Below are 20456 nucleotides of genomic sequence, written 5' to 3'. Positions count from 1 at the left end.
TCCGCATATTGATAGCGGCTCCCTGACACTAGTTCCCTGAAATGGGTTTTTGCAGGGTGGGATGTCTGTTTATGCCCCTAGTCCCCATTAATTCCCCTATTATTTCCAGCATAGCTCAAACACCTCCTAAAAGTGGTCAGTGGGAGCTCTCCGATCTTTCCGTACTAAATTTGTTGGGTTTAAGATGCTAACGCACCAGAGTCTACACTACAGGATCGGTGTCAGTCCAACACAGCTATTTCTACACCCTGAAAACTCTTATGCCAGTTTAGTGCTGATTCTAAATCGGCAACACACTCCTCAGCTGTCACTTTGAACCATCGGCTGCTGGTGGGGGTGAGATCAGGTCTGAGATAAGAGATATCCGATCTTGTGTCGTTCTGAGGAGGCAGGCTCTGTACTCAATCTGAACCACGTGAGATGTTATGAGGGATGAAGTTGTGCTGAGACAATGTAACCGAAACCTGTTCACTTAGTGCTGGGCTTCGAGGAAAGGATCACAGCGTTCTGGTGGCGAAAGATTGTGGCGGCTCATAATGAGCAAAAGAGGCCAGACATGTTTCATCTCTCAGAGGACAGCTGTAAACAAACACGAGTCGTATCTTCTCATTGTCATATACTTCTCAAAGTGAAATAGAGTGTTGTCCACCTCAAATGTCTCTTGGAGGCCATTTACCTGTGGTCAGTACAAATGCATTTAGTAACTGAGAGCAAATACTCTCTATTATATTCTGGTGAAAAGAGCCCAACTCATTAAAATAGTGCAAGTGAAGCATGTGTTGTGGTATTCTTGTAAACAAGTGTCGAAAACTGACACGAAAGAGAAGAAATTGTTGAATAAAGTTGTTATTTTTGTTTTCATTGTCCACAAAAAGTATTATCGTAGCTTCGTGAAATTAAGGTTGAACCACTGATTGAATGTGGTCATTCCATTGTCTACACAGGGTCAGAAAGTTCTCGGATTTCATGAAAAATATCTTAATTTGTATTCTGAAGATCAATGAAGGTCTTACGGGTTTGGAATGACATAAGGGTGAGTATTTATTACATTATTTGCAAGTACGTTTTTTAATATACATGTAAGATTCAAATTATACTACAACTGCGTATTCAGTACAGTTAAGCACACTTCTTTTCACAAAGCCATTGTAAAACAGGCAACATATACATATCTGTGATATTCTGCAATCAAATACAGTAAGTCTTTGCTTACTGTTACACCCCTTAATTAAAAGGGTCATATGATGCTGCTAAAAAGAGCATGATTTTGTGTTGTTCGTGTGATGAAATTTGTTTATGCAGTTTAAGGTTCAAAAAACACATTTTCCACATACTGTACATTATTGTTTCTCCTCTATTCCCCGCCTTCTGAAATACGTTGATTTTTACAAGGCTCATCGGTCTGAAAAGCGAGGTGTGCTCTGATTGTCCAGCTATCCAGTGCTGGACTCCACTTCGTCCATGGTGAAAGCCGATTCGGCGATCTACAGTGCAAAGTTGATGCATTTCCTCAGCGACCATATCGTCTACTTTTGGAAGTCCAAACAAAGTAGTTTCGCTTTCGCAGTGAATCACACAGCGTCTATACGACATGGTGGCGGCAGCAACAACAGTACTGCAATGAGAATAAAAGCTACACCTTCTTTATTTGCGTGAACATCTGGGTGGCGTTATGGAAATCTTCCCACATAGTGACATAGAGATGTGGGGAATGAGCCGTTTTGGGGGGGGGGGGGGGGGGGGTGGACGAGTCGTTACTTTTATAAAGAATATTTGGATTTGAGACTTTAGTCTTTGCAACTTTACAGATCTTCTTAATGCACCAAGAGCTTGTAACACTCCAAAGAGAAAGGAAAAATTGAAATCGCATCATATTTATAAGTATGGGCAAACAACACCAATAGACTGACAAAGAAAGCCATGCAAGCACGCTAGCACATGAAAGCTGCATGTGCATTTTTTCTACTCACATCCACCTATATTGTAAACTATAACCCACCCACAAAGCCACACAAGAGTATGTGTATTAACTAACAGGCAGAAACCCCAAATTTCTCAGCTTTCCAAAACTACACAAAAACAACACCAGTAATTAATTAAAGAGCCAACACAAGCGAGAGGAAAATACACAAAGCCTTCATTATTGCCTTTATGTTGGACTCGTTCCCCCTGAGAAAGGCAAGCACTTCTCTGCTGATTAACAAAACAACACTGCCAAATTGCCAGAGCGCCATGGATATTACAATTATTATGAACGGCATAGGTTCACGTGAGGCCAAGTGTTTTTCTGCTGCCATCAGCAGAGTTATAAGGTGCCTGTTCTAATGGGCAGGGAAGCCGTAACATTTAATAAGAGGCAAAACAAATCATTCAAATTAGCACTTGACATGAATGACACCAGAAAGAGGTTTACGCTGCAATAGCCTGTGTTTTGGATAAGGAAAAAATGTCTGTGAAAGTCCCATAAAATGAAACAAGAAAAACACAAATAAGTGTTGCACAGAGAAAAGCAATTTACACACCACACACACATACACGCATATGGACGTGCCACACATAAACCTTCAACTTCAGAATGTGTAAGGAGATTTATGACAGGGAAACTGATTTGACTGTTGCAGTTTTTGAGATTCCACATCATGTATGAAAACACATGTGAAAGGGTCACATCAACATATACACAAACAGAGCAGATATTTTAGCATTCTAATGAACTTAACTAAAAATCAGACTGTGAAAGTCAAAACTATCAAATAAAAGCAAACAAAAACAATAAAATAACCTATCCTTTCCTTTCTTTATAACAAGAAAGAAAGAAAGAAAGAAAACACAATAAAATTACCAAAACAGCTGACGATAGCCATCGACTTCCATAGTATATTCAGTATATTTACACACAAACACAGACAGACAGACAGACACACACACACATATATATATATGTGTGTGTGTGTGTTCAAATGCATAAATTAGTGACTGTGATTAATTTTAATGTGATTTCTTTCTTTCTTTCTTTCTTTCTTTCTTTCTTTCTTTCTTTCTTTCCTTAACCACTGATTTCTAGTTGTGTCCTCTTTTGAAGGCCAAACATAGTAGCTTCGCTTTCACAACGAAACACACAGCGTCTCCACAATATGGCGGCTGCGGCGGCAACAGCGAGAATAAAAGTTATGCCTTCTTTCTTTGCGTGAACATTTGCCCGGCATTATGCAAATCTTCCCACATCGTGACATAGACATGTGGGGGCATGTTAGAATGAGCCGTTTTAATTAGGTGTTGTTGACTCTTAACTTTTATAAAGAATATCTCTTTGGATTTGAGACTTTAGTCTTTGCAACTTTGCAGATCTTCTTTATGCACCAAGTGCTTGTAACACTCCAAAGACAAAGGAAAATTGCATCATACGACCCCTTTAAGTGGCTAGCTAACTTTTATTTAGCTTTTAATTATGTCAACTTTGAACAAAATCGACAAAAAAAAATTAGTCAATTCTTGATAATGTAGTACAGTTTTAAAACTATAAAATAAAAGTGGATACAGGTAAGAGAATGAGGAGGAATGTTTGGCATCTTGCTAAAGCTGCACAGTCCAGTAGGAAAATCCAGTTATCAACATAACATCAACAAAAGTTCATATTCTATATATATATATATATATATATATATATATATATATATATATATAACTATATATATATATATATATAAACTTCATTAAGCATTACTCTGTTCATTTATATCCTAAAAACATGAGTGAAATAGATAGAGGATGGTTAAAAACACTTCTCTATCGCTTCAAATTTTGTTATAATACTTTGTTATAATTATAAAAATCCCCCCCAAAAAATTTATATTTTACTTGTGCATTTTTTTTTTTTTTTTTTTTTTTTTCGAAGTGTAAATGAATGCCAAGCTTATTGGCTGATTTCCACTTTAAGTAAGAAGAAACATTGCTTTTTGTTGGATTCTTGTCACATCACGCCTGGTTAGCTTAAAATGTAAAATGGCATTACATTTATGGATAAATATTAAATGTCAATCCTGTTTAGCTCTAACAGACACATTTCAGTGTGAAAGCTAAACGGTTGCAATATGAAGGCTGTACCATATGTTGTCGAATCAGGTTTCTAGGCTGAGTCGGGCCAGTTGCCACACAGAGAGCAAAGCACTTGCCAAGCTAATTTTCACAATACACCTTATTCCAGACCAAAAGTTCAAATGAGGCTTCCTAAATTTTGTCTGCATAAATCAATAAGTTAACATTCAGCCTGCCATTAAAAACAAACAAACAAACAAACAAATAAATAAATAAAATAGAGCCTGGAATGGAGAGAAATAAGAGTGAGTGTGCATGCAAGGAGGAAAAAAAGGAAATACAACAAACTAAAGAAAAAAGCAAATGAGGGAAAATATGACATAAATAGAAACAGAAAGCAGATTTTAGGAAGGCCAACTCTAGACTTTGAAGAGCACTTACATACAGTAGTCCTGTACAAAAGCTCAATCAGGGCTCCCAGGTCTGTGTGATTGTACTTTATATGTATGCAGTTACCTTATTTCCACAAGACACACAATTTAACCTGTAAGTTCACTGTTGAAAACTGCTGAAGTGGCTCATCTTCTAGTCCACATTTTGATGACTGTCATCCATCATCATCATCATCATCATCATGTCCACCTTTTTTTTACCCGATCATTGAATTATGGTGCACCTCCCAATTCCCTCTATTTCGCCTTTTTCTGTTTAGGACATTGAGGATGGTGCTATATATAAATAAACAATGGTGGTGACAATGATGATGATGATGATGATGATGATGATGATAATGATGAGCCACACAAAGGGCATGGACTTAAAGAGTTCTGTCCCTTTAAGAGCACATATGACACCAGAATCCATGTTCACTCAATTGCTAATTTTTATATGGAGCCCAACATACATTATGCATTATCATCACACATGTGAACTGCATAAAAAAATTTTGCAGACACACTGCTGTGAGCATGTAAGATATGCTGCTGCTGCATGAATAGTCAGACATAAATCCTCTAGCATATCTACACAAGCGGAGCTGGGGGAGGTGGAGGGTTTCAGAGGAACTCTGATAGCATGCTGCAACAGCTTACAGCAAAGAGTGAACCAGACTGTTTAAATGTTTAGCAAGCATGCTCACTGGCTGCAGAATCAGCTTGTGCCATGTAGTAAATGATGTAATGGCTAGCAGATTATATGTAAAGGACACATCAGTTTGTACCATATAGTTTCATGACTGAACTAGATCCTTAGACCACACTGTGCTTCTCTGTCTTAGTCTCCTTGTCTCTTATAAATAATAACATAAAATTATTTAAACATACAACAGCATAAAATAATACAGCAACTGTCCTCACACTTTAAGCATTATTGATATTTTAGTAATTGTTGGGCTTAAAAACAAATACTTCAGTAAGCATTACTTAATGTGTTTTTGTGTGTTTGTGAGTAAAGTTAAAGAAGGGGTGGAACAGTACGCATGGTGTGTACCGAACAGTTCACGGGATATTTCAAAACGGAAGTGATCATTCCTATCCCCTTGGAGTGGGGACTTTAGAGTGAGCAGGGCACATGCGTGCCCTATGTAGTCTGTTGGAATGCACTTGGCAAACGGGAATGATGTCATTTCCTCATTATCTTCAGCTGGGATGTTCCCGTGACAATGCAGCACGGTGTCCGTCAGCAGATTCGCTGGACACCGGCATAGGTTTTTAGTTTTGGATTCATTAGTAAAATCATGTGGTGACCAGTGTTGGGGAAAGTTACTTTTAAAAGTAATGCCTTACAATATTGCGTTACTCCCTAAAAAAGTAACTAAATACGTTACTTAGTTACTTTTTATGGAAAGTAATGTGTTACGTTACTTTTGTGTTACTTTCGTGTTACTTTTTAAATATGAGCAGGGCTTGATTGTTTTTAATATAAGTTCTTTTTATAGCAAATATAAAAGCCCTTTCACACCAAAAAGTGTAATGAATAAACCTCAGGCTGAAGGAAAAGTAAATTCACGTCTGTACAGTAGAACACAGGAGAAGAAGGTTCAACACTCTTCAGCAATAAAAAAAAAAACAATGAAGCACAATTGTTAGTTTATCTAAAGTCATTTTTTGATTATTAGTATGGTTGAACTGGATCATTAAAGGTCAGCAGCAAAGACACTGTTAATAAAATGGGAATAGATACATTTGTGTTATTTAATATATTTAGTTATTGAAGGTTTGCGTCATATTCTGAGTTTGCATTTCACTGTTTTGATTAATTTTGATGAATACTAAATCTGTTTTGTTTTTTGTTTTTTTGTGAGTGGGATGAATTAATGCACATTCACATTTAGTCTAGAACTACAGTAACATCATGTTCATGTTCACACAGCACACACAACGCCTCCATACTTCCGATTTCTCCCAATATGGGAACAGGAGGCTTGTCAGTCAAAAAATGGGAATACAAAGTAACTGGCGTTACTTTTTTGAAAAAGTAACTCAGATATTTTCTTGTAAATTAAAAAGTAATGCGTTACTTTACTAGTTACTTGAAAAAAGTAATCTGATTACGTAACTCGCGTTAGTTGTAATGCATTACCCCCAACACTGGTGGTGACATCACAAGAAGAGACTAACATGTTTTGTTCTAACATCATTTACACAGAGTCAGACCTCAAACATCACAGTATTTTGAAAGAGGAATAATAAAGCAAGTAACTGAGTCATGTACCTTAGTCAGTGGACAGAAAATGATTATACACTCTTGGTCAAAAGTTTGTAATTTAGTCTCTCCTGCTCACTAAGGCTGCATTTATTTGATCAAAAATACTGTAAAAATTGTTAAATATTATTACAGTTTAAATTAGCTGTTGTCTATGTGAATCTCTCTTAAACTGTAATTTATTTCTGTGATCAAAACTGAATTTTCAGCATCATTACGCCAGTCTTTAGTGTAGAGCCTGTCGCCGATATATCGGTATCCACGAATATGCCGCAGATATATATATATTTTTTTGCAGAACATATAATGAAGATAAAATGCTTGAAATTGAGTAATTACTTAGTTTGTAATTACTTACACTCCATTGTTTGCTACTGGCGACCTGTATTGAAACGCTTTAAACCTTAAGTCTATGGAAAACCATTGCAACTTTGAACGGCCATATCTCTGTAACGGTGTGGTGAATCTGCACCAAAAGTTAATAAAACATGGAATTGAATTGAATTAAAGTTTAATAAACTTCAGCTTTACTGTTCAATGCACTGATGTCAGACTCATTTTGGATAGTAAAGTTTATTGTTATGTCACGTCATTATAAGTGTTTGATCACCACATTTGAGTTATCATTGCAAGAAATGTGTTTATGTATATATATATTCTGTTTATGTATGTATTGTATTCTATAGGTGTCCCTGCAGCACAGAAGCAGTCATAAGTAGCACAGGTATATTTGTAGCAATAGACAACAAGACATTGTATGGGTCAAAATTATACATTTTTCTTTAAGGACAAAAATCATTAGGATATTAAGTAAAGATCATGTTCCATGAAGATATTTTGTAAATTTCCTACTGTAAATATATCAAAATTAGTAATTATGCTAGTAATGATTAGTAATATGCATTGCTAAGAACTTCATTTGAACAACTTTAAAGATGATTTTCTCAATATTTAGATTTTTTTGCTCCCTCAGATTCCAGATTTTCAAATAGTTGTATATCAGACAAATATTGTCCTCCTAAAAAACCATACATCAATGGAGAGATTATTCATTCAGCTTTCAGACGATGTATAAATCTCAATTTTGAAAAATGTACCCTTATGACTGGTTTTGTGCTCCAGGGTCACATATATAGTACCAATCACATGTTTGGACACACAAATGGGAAAGTGTCCAAACTTTTGACTGGTACTGTTCTATTATATACACAAAGATTATCGGCCGATGTATCGATATCAGCCTTTTTTTTTTTTTTTTTTTACTTAATATTGTTGTTGTCGCTAATTGATTGTTCTACTGATTGTCTGATTGTTTCTACTGTTCTCATTTGTAAGTCGCTTTGGATAAAAGCGTCTGCTAAATGATTAAATGTAAATGTAAATGTAAAACAACGACATCTGCTGACGGACACCGTGCTGCGTTGTGCATTATTGTATTAAAGCCCTGCACGGGACAGTTTTCTTAATCCTGCTCCCAATGAATTTCTGACCATTATTTCCCGCAAACATTCTAATATTGAATATAATGTTCACGCATCAGGGAGCCGGTATCAATATGCTCAGTATTTAAATCGCTATGGATGCAGCTCGTGTTGGATGCAGTGTTGCCAAATCAGTTTTTTTTTTTTTTTTTTTTTTTTACTGAATTGGACTGATTTTAAACTGTTGCGGACGGTTGATTTTCTCCTGTGGGTTAAAGGTTGCATACATTACATTTGACAGATTCTTGTATTGAAACATTTTGCATTCTAACTATGATAAAACTGTGGGAGATTTTGTGAAGAAAGGCCACTGGTAGGAAGCCTTTTAGCTGTTTATGATCAATCTGCATAATGGTAACTGTAAAATATGCATTTTTGGTATAGAAATTACATATTTGGCATGGTCTAAATCACACGGCAGGTGCACTCAGGGTGTGTCCGAATCCACTTTTGGTAGTTTAACGACGGGAAAACGGTCGGCTCACCTGGGTGCATGCTCTAAAGGGGTTGTCCCTATTCCCTTAATGAGTAATGGGTGTTTTTTGGGCGTAACATGCAATAAACCAAAGTCTCATCTCCCATCCCCTTTAAAAGCCAGTCGCACTCGAGCCATGGCAGGTTCGCTATTTACATGGCGGAATGTATTTTTCATTTTTAAAAATGTTTGTGTGCTGCTGCGCGTCCCTGTGTGTGTAATAAGCAAAGTGTTTCTGCATTGTGCACCCACCTATAGGCGCATATTACTAACGTGCTTTTTAAATAACAAAGAAAAAATATTGCGCCAGACTTTAGACCAGGTTTGAGTCTATTTTCAGTTCTTCAAAATAGCAATGTGCCTCTTTTTTTAGACCAGCACGTCCATGGGTGCACAAATCGGTCACAAATGCATTTGCTATTTAAACAATGAGGTGCAGGACGGGGAAATGACTACTGCGTTGGGCTGAAACTAGCAAAAACACTTGTGCCGCACCTTGTGCCACATTGCGCCAAGTGTATGAGAGGACCCAACATGTTATGTTGGAGTTTTTATAGATACTATCGTGCTGAAAAATGGAGTTGTGCTAAGCCTGTGGCCATCTGAAGCCTATAGTATATGTTGCATCACTCAATGAACAATATAATGTCAGTGCATAGCTTCTACTTACTAAGCTAAGGAAAAACATACCCACTGCTGATGTAAAATGATGTCAGATGAACTCAAAATGGATTTGAATATAGCGGTTTTTAGTTTTCAAATGAGAATTGTTCAGACCATTGCATGATTGATCATTGTCATCACTTCCGAGTACTCACGCCTATCCCTATGGAGAATCAGTACCACTACTTATTGCATAAAAAGACATCAGCCTCCAGCCATTCTTCCTCACACATGTGCTGTGGTGTTGAAGAAATCAGTCTCCGAACATACCATCATCCTCTGCTCAGCATCCACTCTTTAACACAACTTCATCTGTGTCTTATTAATGCACGTCTCATTGTATTCTCAACTGTACTGAACTAGTGCAGCTGAAGATATGTCATATGATGTTGTGAGCCAGCCACTCTTGAGAGATCAAAAGGCCTGCCAATAAGCTTATGGTGTAAATATATGTTGATGACACATTATGAATAAGTTAGCATGTCAACAGTATTGCACTTGCAGCTTATCGGTTAAACACTGGAAGAGTTCAGCGTGTGAAGCTACCATCTGTTTGCACCTCTGATTCTCAGTAGTTAACTTAAAGAACTTGTGTTGAAGTTATAACGGGAGAAAGTCAGAAAAACTAGAAGTGGTTTAATCTCTACTGTAACACCTTAAAATGTGATTGACAAAGTTTTAAATAGATTTATTTATTTTTTTGTCACCTATTTTCTCCTCATTGTCTGAGGATGAGTGAAATTTTGTGAAAGCTTTCTGTTCAGACAATACTTCATCTAATGAAAATGTCCTCTTTCTGGAATTCTCGATAAAAAGAAAGAAACTTAATACTTGTTGGAAGACTGACCACAGATACATATCAGTACTTATGAAGTGCTTGAAGACAAGAGAAAGTAGCTATTCAAGTGACCTCCTCCAGAGAAACACCATACACAAGCAACAACAGCACGAGTGTTTTCTGCAAAAGAATAGACAAGGTTTTGTTGTTTTCAGGGCAAATTTCAGCTGAAGGTTTCAAATGAGATGCCAACATTTCGGCAAGCCGCCAATAGTACTCACTAAGCAATCTACCTTTTAAAGAATTCAAACTTCACCAGTGCCCGCACGTAGTCATATTTCCAAAACCACAGCAGATTAGGTTTTCCTTGTATTTCTAGGGATTCAGTCAGGATGATGGAACTGCAGTAATACAGCAAACACACCAACGTAGATAAATCATTAGCTGAGTCATCCCCAGTTGTTCTGGTTGAGAAGTTATGTCAATCATATATAAAAGAGATCAACTCATAGCGGTGACTTTAGAAAGAAACTCCAACATTTCCACAGTGCAAATCTTCCTTCTGGTAAACAGGGATTACTGCGGTCAGCTATGACGTCAAAAGCTCTACAGCTGTGTATAGCACATGCACGTTCCCTATGCAATTTTACATATAAGCTAGGCCAAATTCTTGTTCTTTTTGGAACATTTTGGTTCAAATCCAATTAGGAATTAGGAGGATCTTCAAGTAAACGTGAAAGGTCACCATGTTCCAAAACACCTAGCACTGTCTTAACCAAATCCCTTGACAAATTCCAAAAAGTGGTCAAGGGACACTTTTTTGATAAGCAGAACCAGACTATGCAAAAATGGTGAAAATCTGGAACTGTGCATTGGTTTTGATGCGATTTTCTCTCAAATATACTTATCCCGTAAACTTGATAAAGCACTTTTCCATTGGGATGGAGGACTGTGGGGAACCAGATCAAACCTCTGTAATCGTTCCATCATTAGCAGTGGAGTTGGTAGGAGGGTGGAGCTTCGGGAATGCCATAACCAGTGGACTTGACATGACAGAGGTGAGAGTCTTAGACCAAGGGGGACCAGGTTCCATGAAGCTTGGGCCCCTAAAGTGGATGAGTTGGCCAGTTGTCTTGGCCTCTCTCTCATTGGCAGGGGGGTCCTGTCAGCTCAAAGCAGGGGTGCCCTTTGAAGCCATGACAGCAAAGAGGGCCAGGTCAAGGAGAGGAATAGCAGATGGCTGGGGGTTTTCTGAAGGCCAGAGTCAAATGCATGCAGGGTCAACCCCCCTCCGTGATTTATCCCTATGTTCCAGAGCTACATCTCTACTCTCATATTTCTGAACAGACCTTAAGGTCCCATACCGTATGAATCCAAAACCCAAGGCTCCCCATTGAGATTAACGAGCCAGTGCCAAGTGAGAGAAACACAGGTGACCCAAATTAAGCAAAGGTGTCAGGACATATTAACCAAAGACCAATCTTTCTTGGATCAGAGCTGAGGTAATGAATGCATTCAGCATGGGACCTCAGATTATGTGATTGTAATTGATTCAGATCTCAGAATCAACGTCATTCAGAAAACAGACTCTCAAACCCAGCTGTGAGTTGACCACAGTTTACTTTAGCCAAAACCTTACCTACCTCAGATTAGATCAAAAACATGTCTGCTTTATTCAGCTACAGTATAGTGGAGAAAGATTTTGCACAATACGGGGAGGAAAAAGTCCTATAAGCTTATGAAAATAGCATCAATCTGTGCCAGTGTGATGCAGCTACACACCTGCATCAGTACAGTAATGCATTCTATTACCATGGACAATATATTGTTTTCTCTTCAGTGACTCTACTTGCAAGCAGCCTGTGTCATCACTAATGGTCAATTATAACTTACAGTGTATCATTATCTAATTAACCGCAACACTGCTTCAGTGGCAGTGTTTATGGACATCCTACCTGTATGCTCTCATGATAAAAAGGTACAAAAGCTGTCACTGGAATGGTACACTGTTGTACCTAAAAAGTACACCTTATTTAATCCAAAAGGGTGCATTCTAGTATCTTAAAGATGGATATCTGTCCATAAATGTACATATTTCCTAAACGGTATGTATTGCTACCCTTTAAAAAGGTACAGCCTCTGTGACATTATTTTTCACATATTTTACATTATTACAATACCTCTCTCCTAAGTCTGGCATGAACAGCTTGAATAGTTCCTGTATCAAATGAAGGCCCACCTTCTGGAATACGAGATGTGCTGTGATTGGTTAGCTGGGCCAGTGTGTGCTGTGATTGGTTAGCTGGGCCAGTGTGTGTTCTGATTGACAGCATTCAGCGCCTGGTTGGGAAATGTCCTGCCTCTTACCATAGCTGCCTGCTGCAAGCTTCAGTTTAAATACTGTGTCAAAATCAAATCAATTTGAGCGCTATTCAAACTGGGATGATTGTAACCACTCTAAGCTAGTCTGCCTTGGGAAAGCTAGCGTGTCTCCGACATAATGATAACACTCATTGTCTTCTCTACTGCAGCTCAACCAGGTCTCGTCCCACTCATCGATCTTTGTGATATCACAAATCCCGTAAGATATTTGTTGTAGTCCAAACGAGTTATTTGTTGTAGTTTTTGAAAAGTGATTTCTATTAAATAAAATATCTCCTTTTGAAATGGACTTTGTGCTTTATAACTTTGCATTTTTTTATGCTCAAACAGCAACATTACAGACTTACTAAAGTTGGAAAAGTGAAAAAGCATAATAGCACCCCTTTAAATAATTCATTATATAGGAATATACTGGATATGCAAACCATATTAAACCTTTAAAACCTTTCATCCCTGTACATAATTTCTCCAATAGATGCTCAAACAAGAGAATTACAAATGGCCCCATCTTACACCCATCACTGATCCCCTCTACTGTGATAACTGTCTGTGCAAAGCTAATCTGTGCTGGTTGTAGATAAATCTGTGATCAAGCACATTTCTCAAAACGTTTTGAAACACTCTACAGTGTTGAGCTACTATATCAGTGGGTGGCAAGTTAAACCCTCAATTTTGCATGCATCCCGAAGTGGCCAATACAGAAACACTGACCAGAGACCCAGCATCTGGCCTTAAGTGGGAAAGCATTAGTATGTTACTGCCTAAACCAGAGGTGCCCGGCCGAGGCCAAAGCAACCTCAAGATGGCAGAGCATGTTAACTGGCTTTCTGATGCCAGGAGCTGGACTGAAATCAACCAGCAGCTGCATCCTTCTCTTTGTTTCTTTTGGCTTTACTCGAGAATTGAAAAAGAACAGAGAGACACCACAAGATTTGAGCAGGGATTTGCTGTGCCTAATGCTGACCAGGCACATTTCGCACTCCAACTTTCAATTACGTTAGTTTTGTTCTGTGGTAAAACAGTTCCAAATCGAAGAAAAGTTCCAAAGTCAATACGACTTTTTTCTGGAAGAGGTAGCAAGAGTATCTAAACATTAGCCAGAACCTAAAAACATGTAATTACAGTAAATAATTTACCAGGAATAAAAAAAATTAAAAAAAAAAAAAAAAGTAAAAAAAAAAAAAAAAAACACTTTTTTTAAAATACTTTATAAAGTTCAGTGTATCCATTGCATTAATTACCATGTGAATGAGCAAATTGAACAGCAAATTATTTGTTAATCCAAAAGACTCACCTGTCCACGTATCTTCGCATCGAGTCTCTTAGCATGACACCCTGGGGTGAGTGAACAAACGGTGGCTGCCGCAGAAGCCGATAGTGCAGTGGCTCACATTCTTGACAGAGCGGACAATTGGGTATAGATGTGAGCAGAGTAGCATCAATTTCCAAATGTTGTTCCATGGTGAAAAACTGCACACCGTACACCTTCTCATGCACATCCAGCTTGATGGTCAGCGGTGTGTCACAGAACACATTACTGGGACCCAGAGACAGGTTGTAGCCACTGACAGTCAATAGGATGATATTGTGGATGGCAGGCAGGACTGTTTCCTCCTGGGAGGAGAAAGTCACCCACACTGTGAGAGAGTCAGGGACCACAGGATATGCAAACTCCAGCTGTAACATGCAGCCTTGCAGAGGGCAGGGGGGAGGCACCATTCCCAGATCCATGCCATTATTCGGACTCCACGTGCGGACGCTGGGCTCGCATGCCTGCTCCACATCTGGTGGTCCTAAGAGATGCAGCAAAATGCATTAAAGTCTAATACAGTATTTCAAAGCTACATCTTCTTTGAGAGTTTTAAGTTGTGGTATGCAGTCTTCTTTTCAATATTCCTTTACAAGTTAATGGCAGGACAATTCTAAAGGCACCCAAGTCAAGCTTTTGCAAACAGAGTACAGGCCTTAAATTTTATTTATTTGTTTGTTTAATTATTTGTTGTTGAAGACATTTTTGACAAAGAGAGAGATTTTTTTTTTTTTTATCTTTATTGCATGTTGATATAGTCCCAGTTTTAAGATGTTGGTGTTGTATTTTTCTGAGAAAAATAAGAACAATGAATAGGTTTCATGCTGAAACAAAACTCCTAAAAATATTTATGCAAATTGCAAAGTGACTTCAGTGCAGACTTCAGGGAGCATTCCATCATAATACCACTAAAATAAAACCAGCAACCCAGTTTGGTGCAGTATCTGAACTGAAGCAGGAACAATAAATCGTAAGGTACAGCAGAAATAGGAGTTGTGCATAATGAGAAATGCAGCCACACACTTGATGCATAGAGTTGCATGTTGTTAAACTCCAGCTTGACCATCCATTTCTCCTCCACATTCTCTCTCATTTCTGTGGCAAAAATCAGAAATCCGAGTGACCCGAGGATGAGGCCCGCACAAGGCTTTCAGTTTCAGCCTGGCAATTACCTCTCATATGCTGCAGTCCAGCCATATTTGGAGTCAACAGCAACCCATTTGACGGGGAGTGACGTACCCCAACATTCATCAAATGTGGGGAGAAGCCAGGGCACTGCAGACAGTGTGTTCTCCTGCTTTTCCTTTGTGCAATTCCAAACTGGCAACAGCAAAAGCCATTTGCTAACCTCATTTCTGGGCAGTGCACAAAATTCCAGTGTTTAATCAACTGAGCACTGAGTTTTTCGCTTTCCAGGCCACATCATCTCAACACGTTTATTATTGTGAGTATGTGTGTGGCCAGAATAGAAGTAAACATATGATAAAAGTGTCTTCAATACCGCAGGTTTACGTTCTCACCTCGCTTACGCTGCATTTGACCAGCCACAGAACTTTTTAAGATGTGAGTGTATCTTCTTACAAACGAACACATGTAAAAAAATAAAAATAAAAATAAAAATTACAAAAAAGGTGGTGGGGGGTGTAATGAATGTATTCATCAGGTAGTCCTTTCACAAGATGAATAACTGTCACCTTTTATCTAAATGACTCCACGGTGGACTAATTACCCTGTCCCAGAGGTACTGGAGTCAGGGTTCAGCCGCCACAGCAGCGGTGGGCTGGTTTGTCAAGGTGACCTGATAATTTGGCCATGAATTAGTGCCTTTCATTTTCACTTGATTAGCTAATCCCATTGGGGTATTAGCTTGTCTAGGAAAGTGCTCATTTATGGAAAAGGGGGGGGGGGGGGGGTGTATGGCTGAAAACGTCCTGCTTAAGGTAATTGCGGTACATTGAAGTGTGAGTGCAGGTCTGCTTCAGCATGCTTCTGTGGATTATGTAGGAACGTTTATCAGTAAATGATACTGATAAACAATAAAATTGATTCAGATTGAAGCGAGCTGCATCTTTCCTAGAGCCCCTGTGACTGATGGTGGAACAGGGTTATTAAACTAAAACTAAAACTATAAAAATACATTTTTGTTACTTACTGTTTTGTTATATTATATATATATATATATATATATATATATATATATATATATATATAGGATGAGAAATATGCTGATTGTCCAACATTAATAGTGAATAAGGCCTTTTTTCATGCAGTGAAAGGAGGTGATTTATACTGTCGAGCTCCAAAAAATTAATCAGCAAACATTTTGCAGATGGTCTTACACAAAGCGACTTGCATTGCATTCAAGGTATACATTTTAATCTTTTCATGCATTCCCTGGGAACTGAACCTACAGCCTTGGTGTTGTTTGCACTATGCTAATACACTTGTTTACTAAATACAAGAAATTCTGACTTATTTTTCTGCTCTGTTGTCATTATCCATTTTGACTGAGTTCTTCTAATTGTTCCTTACAAAGTTTTGGTTCAGTTTATTGAATTTATGAGATTTGAGGTATTGGAAAGACATTGAAAATTAACAAACACCATTTATTCTAATGTATTGTGTGAGTGATCGTACTACAGTAAGTCTGAAAAATGCAACCATAAATGATATTTGAGAGCTGCAATGACTTTAATGTGACTGTTCATCCCAAAAAGCTATCATATCCTATCAGAGGCCTTGTAATATACACTGTACGGAATAGTTGCATGTGTTTTTTTGGAGCTTGGCAGTATAAATCAACATCTACCATGACTGTATGGGAAACAGAAGCTCAGACATTCCTTTTGTGTTTTATGGAACAAAGAAAATATAAAGGGTTATACTGTATATTAGAACTGAAAACCATTACATTACACATTTTAGGTAATATAATCAGACTAATTTTATATTACTTTTGACCTCATCTCATTTATTTCTTTTGATAAATTTACTTTATTGATACAACAACACAAAGAGAAAGAGAGAGAGAAAAAACATTTTATTATTAACATTACATTATGTCAAAGTTCCCCACTAAACCAGGGTTTGTGAGGGAACTGAGGGGCTCATGAGTTTAATGAAAAGCTAAAAATTACCTAAATCATAAAAAAAAAAAAAAAATCAATTTAAAAATAAATAAATAAAATAACAATCAAAATAAAACACTTGCCAAGAAATATTAAATATTTTGTTTGTTTACTGTATGTCATGTGACCATTAACCAATGTCAGAGAACTGTGGACATGCAGATTTATTACCTTAAAAACCCCATGGAGATTTCAAGAAAATATATTAGGTGAAAGGGGTTCAGAAAAAAAAAAAAGTTTGGAAATACCTGTATTACATGTAAATAAGAAATAGCTTGAAAATTACTTATTTTTTGGAATCTGATTACACAATATAGATTACATGTAATCAGTTACTCCTTGCGTTGCATTTTATTTGAATTTGCAAAATGATTGCAAACTTGATAGATGGATATTATTCCATTGTCAGAGTAATAAACCAATCATGCCAGCATTACTTTTTACCTGTACTTTGCACCTATTTCTCACTCATTAACAAAGGCAATGAATTTACTCAGATAATACTTTACAAGGTTTAAGACCTGGGTATACTCATACTCGGAGCCTTGATTAAAACTTGCATTAACATCTGGACAAATTGCTCAATAATGCAGATTTACCAGACACAGATAGGTATTTAGTCACTAAAAGATAAAGCTTTTGAGTTGTTCCTTTCACTTTTCAATCTCTAATCAGTGTGATTTTCTGTGGCCTCAATTGCCAAGAGTGGGTTGTATGGTTTCCCCAATCTGCAGTTGTTTTCCCCCATCTAACTTTCCCTTGTGTGTGTGTTTTTTTTTTTTTTCTCCTTCTGCTATAATTCTCCTGGCTGTAAAGATTTACGAGAGAGGTCCTCCGACTCATGTAGGCTGAGAATACTAACAGAAGGAGTGTCCTAAGGACATGAGCCACAAACCCTGTGAACTCCACGGCCGGCAGGTGGAGTGGCAGTGCCATCGGGAAGACGCAGCAGAAAAGGGTGGATGCTGAAACGCCATCCCTGGCTGAGAAGCACAAACAAACAGATCGCCAAGCAGCTGTGCTGGGGTCTTTGGGGCACGTCACGCAGGATGAATACTAGTGTAAGAGGGGCGCATTGAGGGGACTAACTGATTAACAGGGCATCATTCCAAGAGGGAAAACAGAGAGCCGTTTACACGCTGGAACAGCGGCATGCCCAGGCATGTCACCGTAACACTGCAACAAGTGCAGAGTGCGGCATGTATTAATGTTTATTTGAGAGAGCACGTATGTTTATTTTTAAGAGTGTGTGTGTGTGTGCTGCCTGAACAGAGAATGCCATATCAAGGAAATTATGAATGGCCTGTCTCCAACTGTAGAACATTTAGTGAAAATGATGGGTTCTGAAGTGAAGTGCTCTCTGATAATAAGGTTAACAACCATCTCTGACCCGTATCCATCACTGTCTGTGTGAGTTCATTATCATCAAAGCAGGTCTTTGAAGAGGAAACACTGCTCCAGTTGATAATGAGTCTGCTAGACATATAAATCAAAACTGCAAGACACCATCTCACATAAAAAGGCATGAACATACCTGCATCCTGACCGTGGGAAGCATTTTAATAGCGAGGAAATGCAACGTTTCCCGAATGGCACCAATGAGCATAATGCTTCTGAAACAGCCTTGACCACAAAAACATATATGCTATAAGTCACATGGGCCAAAAATCCTACAAGAACCCAAAAAGCTTTGATTTGCAGAGTAAGATCATTCTGACACAATGCTATTTTATGCCAGCCACACTCACAAACAATAATTAATAAAGCAGCTGTCTGCAAATTCTGGAGCAGCACAGCTGTGTAGACTATTTATACAGGGAAAAAAAATCCCACGGCCAGCGAACTGTTCACTTTCCTGTTCGCAGTTACATTGAGAACATATATGGCATTCTGAAAGGCTAAATAAACATATAAATCAATGAAGTAGATAAAAAAGACAATTTTAAGAATGCATTAATTCATCCAAAAATAAAGTACTGTTGCAAGAGAGACTGGATGCTTTGACAAGATCAGTGTGAGGAGCCAGGGTCACAATGCCCTGACAAGGCGAGTATTCATTTAAAATATACATACATAAAATAATTCTTTACTACTCTTGACAAGGGCACTGTAGATTACCAAGTTAACTATAAACTGTAGGTTAATTTCACCAAAAAGTGAAACATTCAGAACATTGCTCTGTTTATTTCAAGGAGCTCTATCTTACCTGGATAAATCCATATATACATATTTGCCCACATATTTGCATTGGGACACAGTTGTTTTTGGGCCAATCACCTGAGCTGTCAATGTAATGTGACTAATCATTTTGGAATCACTTATGCACTACAAGAACACACATAGTCTCAAATATTTCACTAGTTACTATTCTGAAGAGGGACATAAATGGCAGCAAAAAAAGAAAAAAAAAAGAGAGAGAAGAAATTAAGTCTGCTTTACACTTTAACTCTTTCCCCGCTATTGAAATAATTTTCTCTCATTTAAGAGACAACACGTCCCTGCCACTAACTGGAATTTTCTGGCTTTCCTTGTTTTCATTATTATATGGTAGGAGACACTTCTAAAAGATTATTAAATGTCTGGATAAAACATGGTGAAGAAGCAGCAGAAACAAACAATAGTGTATGTAAGCAGTTGCACATGTAAAATAACGCAATCATCAAACATGAATGCAAAAAATGGTGCCAGTTGCTGGCAACTTTGAAGAAAAAAAAAATGTTGCCTATGCGTTACGGCATCGATCAACAAAGACTAATGGGACCATGCTAATATGATCCATTGGTTCACAAAGAAACAGTGACTCAGTGATGTAAATTTACTGTAGGACAGGACTATAATGTTTGAGAGATCTGTCTGAAAACAGTCATTGGATGTGATTTATGAAACTTGAGTACAACAAATTTCAGTGTCATTTGTTTGTATAAACCATTGCTTTACAAAATGGCTTTATGAATTGTTTACATAGAATGTTAGCATTGAAAAAAATACCCAATATTTCCAAATGTTTCTATGTACAAAGGCACAAGGATTTAAAATGTGACTTGAAGTAAATCTACAGGTTTGGATATACTACTATACCAGGAGAATATGAAATGAGAATCTTACTCTTGGGATGCAAATTCGTCATGGCAACAGACAACAAACATTTCCTTTGGGATGTTGCCGTCATGAACTCAAGAGACGTTGGCAACCGCATGCCTCTGACCAGGAGAGCCTGCACACTCGTATAGCTCTGTTAAGCAAGCATCCTGCTGAGACGAACGGGCCTATTTGTAATGAGTTTCAATGGGCCAGAGACATTGAGGTTTTCTATTCTGGTTGCAGAGACAGTTCAATATTACAAATGCAGGACCAGAAATTCACACAAGCGTCTGTCCGGGGACATGCACAGACCACAAATATTTTCTCAAGGCTTTTGCTTGAGTCTAAATCACACTTATCCGGAATGCAGACAGTAGACGAGTTAATCACCTCTATGACAAATTCTCTATATCGGGATAGT

The 20456-nt window shown here is 37.9% G+C and overlaps 1 protein-coding gene across 2 annotated transcripts in view; it reads right to left on the bottom strand.

The window, feature by feature from the left end:
• LOC109095716 (pappalysin-1-like) overlaps positions 1–20456 on the bottom strand; it is a 115382-nt gene that overhangs the window by 77137 nt on the left and 17789 nt on the right. For both annotated transcript variants that reach the window (XM_042723071.1, XM_042723072.1), the window contains exon 8: positions 13812–14310. In XM_042723071.1, the coding sequence (XP_042579005.1) occupies positions 13812–14310 (499 nt within the window). The remainder of the gene's footprint in view (positions 1–13811; positions 14311–20456) is intronic.

This window comes from Cyprinus carpio, chromosome B5 (genome assembly GCF_018340385.1).
Source record: "Cyprinus carpio isolate SPL01 chromosome B5, ASM1834038v1, whole genome shotgun sequence".
NCBI classification, from domain to species: domain Eukaryota; kingdom Metazoa; phylum Chordata; class Actinopteri; order Cypriniformes; family Cyprinidae; genus Cyprinus; species Cyprinus carpio.
Note: the sequence above shows the minus strand (reverse complement) of the source record. Positions and strands in the feature narration are given on the sequence as shown.